Source organism: Orbicella faveolata, unplaced genomic scaffold (assembly GCF_042242905.1).
Source record: "Orbicella faveolata isolate gen_17 unplaced genomic scaffold, um_ofav_v1 contig_27, whole genome shotgun sequence".
NCBI classification, from domain to species: domain Eukaryota; kingdom Metazoa; phylum Cnidaria; class Anthozoa; order Scleractinia; family Merulinidae; genus Orbicella; species Orbicella faveolata.
The window spans coordinates 8,879,716-8,885,725 of NW_028301555.1; the positions used below are offsets into that span (position 1 = coordinate 8,879,716).

At 41.4% G+C, this 6,010-nt stretch overlaps 1 protein-coding gene across 1 annotated transcript; it reads right to left on the reverse strand.

Annotated features, from left to right (window-relative positions):
* Nucleotides 1-46: 46 nt before the first annotated feature.
* On the reverse strand, nucleotides 47-4,906 carry LOC149107485 (uncharacterized). Its single transcript, XM_089297229.1, has 7 exons — nucleotides 4,878-4,906; nucleotides 4,711-4,790; nucleotides 4,570-4,668; nucleotides 3,410-3,503; nucleotides 3,249-3,303; nucleotides 2,257-2,319; nucleotides 47-304 (listed from the first exon to the last, which is right to left on the reverse strand). The coding sequence occupies exons 1-7, from the start codon at nucleotides 4,904-4,906 to the stop codon at nucleotides 122-124; spliced, it is 603 nt and encodes a 200-aa protein (XP_089153355.1). The 3' UTR covers nucleotides 47-121.
* Nucleotides 4,907-6,010: the final 1,104 nt, after the last annotated feature.

Sequence of the window (6,010 nt, forward strand, 5' to 3'; positions counted from 1 at the left end):
TTATCTCCCCTCCCCTCCCCTGTACCAGTAAAAAAGTCCGCAAAAATGATGTTTCTGGGCGTTTTTATTCGTGATCATCTTAGAGTAAGAATTATTAGCTGATTATATAATTGAAATGGTATCAGTCTATTGTTATTATTTCAGGCTTCGTAGGCTCTTCTAGGTCCTCGTTTTCTGTTTCTTCTAGGAGCTCGCGCGCCGCAGAGCTTGCTTGGGGTTCAGACAGAATTGTAGATTGAGTTCCTTCGTGCTCCTTGGATGAAGGCTCCAAACCCTCGTCTTTGGCCTTTTCGTGAGCTTTCCACTGAGTAACCACAACACAAAGTCAATAAGTCGAGAGAAAAATTCTTGAAAATTTAAAAAAATATATTGGAGAGCAATAAAGCAAAGACAACTGCGCAAGAGGGTATTTATAAATATGGTATAATGGTCCGGGGGAAACTCAGTCTCATATAAAAAGGTTGGGGGTTCTTGTCAGAAATATTCAAAAGAATCCCTGAGAGGAACTTAAGATCCTGTTTGCTGTGGTGAGCACGACTCGAAATTTTTTCACAGTAAGAGGTACCAATTCTAAAACAACACATCTGTCACATTTTTTTTTTTTTTGGCTCAATGCTCTAAAAGCTACCGCGAAAGCTCTCGCTGAGGACCTTTTGAGGCTGAGCACCCTGAGAGGTACCAAAACCGCTTTTTAACCCCTAAAAGGTATGACGAGCCCCCCCGTCCTTCTTGTATTGGAGTTTCCCCGGGATAACTGTGTCTATTTTTGCACTTTGGTTATAGGACATTTAGTATTTGGGTATTTTTAGCATTACACTGAGAATGGTGCTAAGGGACCGTTCATTTTTTATCAGGTAGGGGGGGCTGGTGGGATTTGGGGGAGGGCCATGCGAAAAAAATGGCTTTCGAGGGGGGGCCATCCCAAAAAAATAAGGGAAAAAGGGGGGTCACGTGAAATATTTTAGTAAAACTTTAAAATGGCATAATGTTTGAATATCAAAAAAATTGCTATAGAATAAACATAGAAGGCAGGATACAAATTTATTACAAACTTTCCTTCTGCTTTAAAAAAACGTTTGGCAACAAAAAGCGTTTGTAGCTACTGAAAAGAAGTATTTAACACTGTTATTTTCGAATGCAACTTTCACTGGCACTCATCTTCATCTTCGCTGTCGTCGAGTTCTTCGTCGCCGCTTGTGCTGCTATGGGAGTCTCTTTCACCGATGCTGCAAGAAGCAGCAATGCTTTCCGTCAGAGTGTAATTTTCAGGGTACATGAAGGTGTAAACATAATCTCTGACTTCCTGCTCAAGGTTGGTGGTGATTCTGCTTCTTGCAGCATTGGTGAAATAATTCCTTTCCAAGAGCTGTGCGATGTATGGCCCATCTCTTCTAACAAACTGAACGACGTGGCAACATCCTCAACTTTAATACACTCTTCCGGGACGGCCGTTCTAGGAGGGTACACAAGGCATTGTGGAAGATCATTTCCTAGCGGGTTTCCAACACAGATTCCATAAACTCGTTGGACGTTGTTTTCAATCCGCTTCCTCTTTCTTTCATTTGACTTTCTGCGGTTCAGCCTTTTTTCCTTCTCCTTTTGTTGATGTGCTGTTTGAGTATGCCCTTAAATATGCTGTTATAATTGCTCTTATTTTCTAGTGCTTCCATGTCCTGCGTGACCTTCGTCAACTTAGCTTCTATACATTTGATCTGTTTTACATTAAAACTGTGGGCATTCATCAATTCAGATGAGGGAGATGCCAATGAGAGGCCAAATGCCACACGCTCAGGGCGAGCCATAACTAGGAGATCCGAAATTGAGTTCTCTTTCTTTTGATTTGTTTTTCAAACAACAGCTCTCTGTAGTATAGGGATTGTAAATATTGTCTTCACAGTGAGCACAGAACGTGAAGTGGGGGGAAATATTAGAGAAATATTTAAAAAGTTGAAATCTAAATATTGTTTGTTCAATTTTTTTTTTGGGGGGGTCATCCCAAAAAATGACCGCTATAAGGGGGGGGGACATGTGAAAAAATTGGTAAGCTGAGGGGGGGTCATGCGATTTTTAAATGGTGCTTCCCAAATCCCACCAGCCCCCCCCCCCCCCCTCCCTCATAAAAAATGAACGGTCCCTAATCAAATCTTCAGGCTTAAAATAGACCAGTAAACTACTACACTACCACTTGCTCGACTGATCTGACTGTTTTCAGTCCATATAACTGAAGCGTGCTAGGACCCACTAATTCTCACTTACCTCATGAAAGTCAAAGCAAAACGGCTTGGTCATGTAGTAATGTTCAACACAGTCGGCAACGGTCTGAAACAGCAAACCGAAGCAATTAAATAAAAAACTAATAAAAACGCAGTCCATTCAGTACAAATGCGGAGAAATGACATCGGAAAGGGAAAGTCACGGAACCATGGTAACAAAATCTTAATGGCAGGTCTTTAATATGGTCAATGGACCTGTCTGGTGTTTGGAAAGCAGCTAGTCTCAGTCTCATCGCTTCGGAGCTAGCCCGCGAACAGGCTCCCGGCGAGCCCGAACAAGTTCTTCAGTTTCGCGCTCGTCCACTCGCTTCGCTCGCCGAATTTTTTTCCGTCCTCGCCGGGAGCCTGTTCGAAGGCTTTTCGAAGCCTGAACGCTCTCGGTAAAGCTCACAGAGCGAAGTATAGGTGAACGGAAAAAGCATCGGTAAACGGAAAATGAAAGGTAGGTCACGGACTTGTAGAACCTTTGTTGGCAGCATTGGAAAGCCGCAAGGCAAGAAAACTAAGCAAAAACGACTCAAACAATGAGACGCCAGTGAATACAAAGCATACGTTGCCTTTTTCATCTTTCCATCGCCCTGTCAGACTGCCTTAGGAAATGTTCTGAAATGTATATGAAAGAATTTTACATCCCAAGGGAAAAAAAAAAAAAGTTATACTGCATTTTCGTCAGTAGGCTCACGTCAATAAAATACAGGACCGGGTTGTTCGAAAGGTGGATAACTCTATCCACCGGACAAATCACTATCAAGTGGATAGCGTGGTTTGTTTTGTTAACACTTATCCACTGGATGGCGATTTATCCGGTGGATAGCGTTATTGAGCCTTCGAACAACTGGGGCCTGAAGTATAATTCTATATTATAAATTTATCTCAAGCGCAAATTCGAAGAGCGAATGTTTTCGATGAGGTCAAATTTCGTCGGATTCGCTCGAAAAGTCATCTCTTTGGAATTTGCCAGAACGGCATACGTACAATGTCTGGCAGAGGGTCGGCTAGCTTACGAAATCTTTTTCCATGTCTTGCCAACCTGCAAATGAAATAAAACACAAAGGATCACAAATAAGGAAACTGAAAAATAAAGGAAAAAAAAGAAATTCTGAAAAGAAAAGGCGATCTCTTAATTCTACTTTTACCCATTAGCAAATTCCTCATGAGATTCTTCCGTCCACTTCTCAATAGCCTTGCGTCTTCGCTCCCTCTCTTCATTCACTGGGTCTTCAATGAGCTCTAAATAACACGGAAAAGTGCAATTTTTCATGGCGAGTTGAAAACTAGTGTTACTGCAGAGCGGTGCAACTTTTCGCGCACTGATCTCCTTTTGCCATTTAATTTTACCCCGACACTGCATGTTGCACGCAGAATGGCACGAATACTCAGAAGTAGAATCACAGCTGGACACAAGCTGTTATATGTATTTTGGGGGTATAATGTAGCGCGCAAAGTATAGATGCGAATTCAACTTTGCGCAAGATGTTGCTGCAACCTAGCTGTAACAACACCACGAGCAACGACACTTTGCGTAATTGCAATGGAAATTCAACGAAATGAAGAAGAGGCAAAGAGGTTGAATTGCTTGTACTGCTAGGAAATAGTTCACCAATTCTTTTAACCTGAATTACATTTATAAGACGTTTAAGTTTTAACCACTGAGAGAGAGGCAGCCCCTCGAGAAGCAGTATTTCAAATCAAGTTGTGTAATATCACGTCTGCGGCTCTGGCTGCCTTTAGTGGCCAGTCATAGCGAAAAAGTGGTGTAAGGTTTGATGAAGCGTACAGATTCGGTCATGCTCTGACTGTTCGAGGTATTAAAAGAAACAAAGGCCCAGTTGCAGGACTTGTCGGTAATTTTTCTATCCACAGAAAAGATCTAATTTGAGGCTCATTGGAGTATTACCTTCGACAGATGATAGTAAAACTGAATATAGCTTTCTGACAGCTGATGGTTAATTTTTGGGCTGTTTAACAATTGACAGTTTAATTTCAGTGATGATAGATATAGCGTCGACGAGTTGGACCTCAAGGTTATTTTTGCCTGTTTCGAGGTGTCATGTATGGACTGACAGCTTCAAGCTTAAAGGAGCAACAAACTCACAATACTTTGCACGACTTGTCATTTCGCAAACAAAGTTGCAAACTGTCTGTGAAGATTTACTATGATCCTTATCTTTGCAAAGAACTCACTACAAGATCACGCAAAAAAACTGAGCAACTTATAATCTCAAAGCATCTTTCGATTCTTTTCCAACGAGTTGGATTTAATTTTCTTTCTCCAAAAAATATCTTCAATACCTACCCTCCATTATTTTGTAATCAGCTGGCGCACAGACCCTTTCTATCTTTGGTTTTGTTTCCTTAAAGTTAAATTGAAAACAGTAAAATAAAAACACTCTTTCTTCGGTTGACAAAGTATAACGAAGATAAATAAATTTGAAACTTACCGAGGCCTTCCAGTCTTCAGTTGCGTTCGTTTGTTTGTCGTTATTGCGGTTTTTAGCATTCCTTCGCTTTCTCGTCCTATAAGAGTTCAAATGAGTTAAAACAATGTAGTTTTCCTGATAAAACTCCTAGTCAGCTTAATAAAATTACTTTATAACAAATTACCCTTTCCGTTTAACTTTGATTTCTTCCATTTTGAAACGCCTAAAACGAGTATTTAGTCAATTGATTTCTCCAATAAGTTTACAGCCGACTTTCCTCGTGCTCTATGTTTGTTATGTACAAATGAGAATGATGTCAGACAATCGACAAAGCAACGATTTTTTAGCGCGCGCGCTGTTGCACGTGCGAAACAAATAACCGACCCAGCACGGGGATTTATGAATTTAAAAAGCTTTTAAAGGTTTTTTTCAGGAGATAAGAAAAGGATGGCTGTACTTCTGTCTAAAATATATGATAAGGATATCTGCGCTCTGTATAACGGCATTGATGCTTTGCTTCCATCATGCTTTGCGCTCGCTGGGCATTTCGTTGGACTTTTTAACGCATGCGCCAGTTCGCTTTGTAGCAGCGAAATAAAGCAATGTCGTCCCCAGAAGAAACACAGTTGTTAAACGCAAAATTTGTTGGAAAATGAGGCGAAGATAAGTTGCCAACAGGGAAGAATCCCGGAGAACTTGGAAGAAACAAAGGTAGCCAAAGGCGAGGGTCCCGAGGATTCAAATCAAGAATAGTTTACCAAAGTTAGAAGAATTCCTTAGAAACAGAGTCGTGCTCAGAGTGGTAGTTGTGGTGCCTATGAGTCTCAACCTTGAATTTAGTGTTATCTGTGTTAACGTCTATAATTATTGTTGCCCCGTCCACACTACGCTGGAGGAATTGAAACCGGCGTTTTCGTCCACACTAAAATGCAAAGCCCGCGTTTTCAAATTCCCCCGGTTTAAAGAGCGTTTTCGAGAAGCTCCGTTTTCGTGACGGATTCGTGTGGACTGAAGGCCAAACAGGAGAAATAAAGCTCCGTTTTCAAATTCCTCCGACGTAGTGTGAACGGGGCCCGACTGTGATACTGTTTGTACCCTGGACTTTCATAGCGATTGTGAGATAAAGGAAGCTTATACGCAGGTCCAAAATAGAGAGCGTGAATTCGCTCTACCTGTAACTTTAGAAAGCTAGGAAGAGGTGTGTTCAAAGGTAGCTATTAACCAATCATAGCTAGCGTTAGTACCCGAACAATCCCAGAAATCTTAGTGCTGAAGGTTTGTACTTAGTCTCCCAAAGTTTCTGCAGAGGCGACGCGG

Excerpts from the sequence above, each read along its gene's own strand:
- LOC149107485 (XM_089297229.1), bottom strand. The coding sequence starts at position 4,906 with ATGGAAGAAATCAAAGTTAAACGGAAAGG. Across the intron at positions 4,791-4,877 it reads ATCAAAGTTAAACGGAAAGG|GACGAGAAAGCGAAGGAATG; the intron begins GTAATTTGTTAT and ends GAACTCTTATAG. Across the intron at positions 2,320-3,248 it reads CCGACCCTCTGCCAGACATT|ACCGTTGCCGACTGTGTTGA; the intron begins GTACGTATGCCG and ends TTGCTGTTTCAG.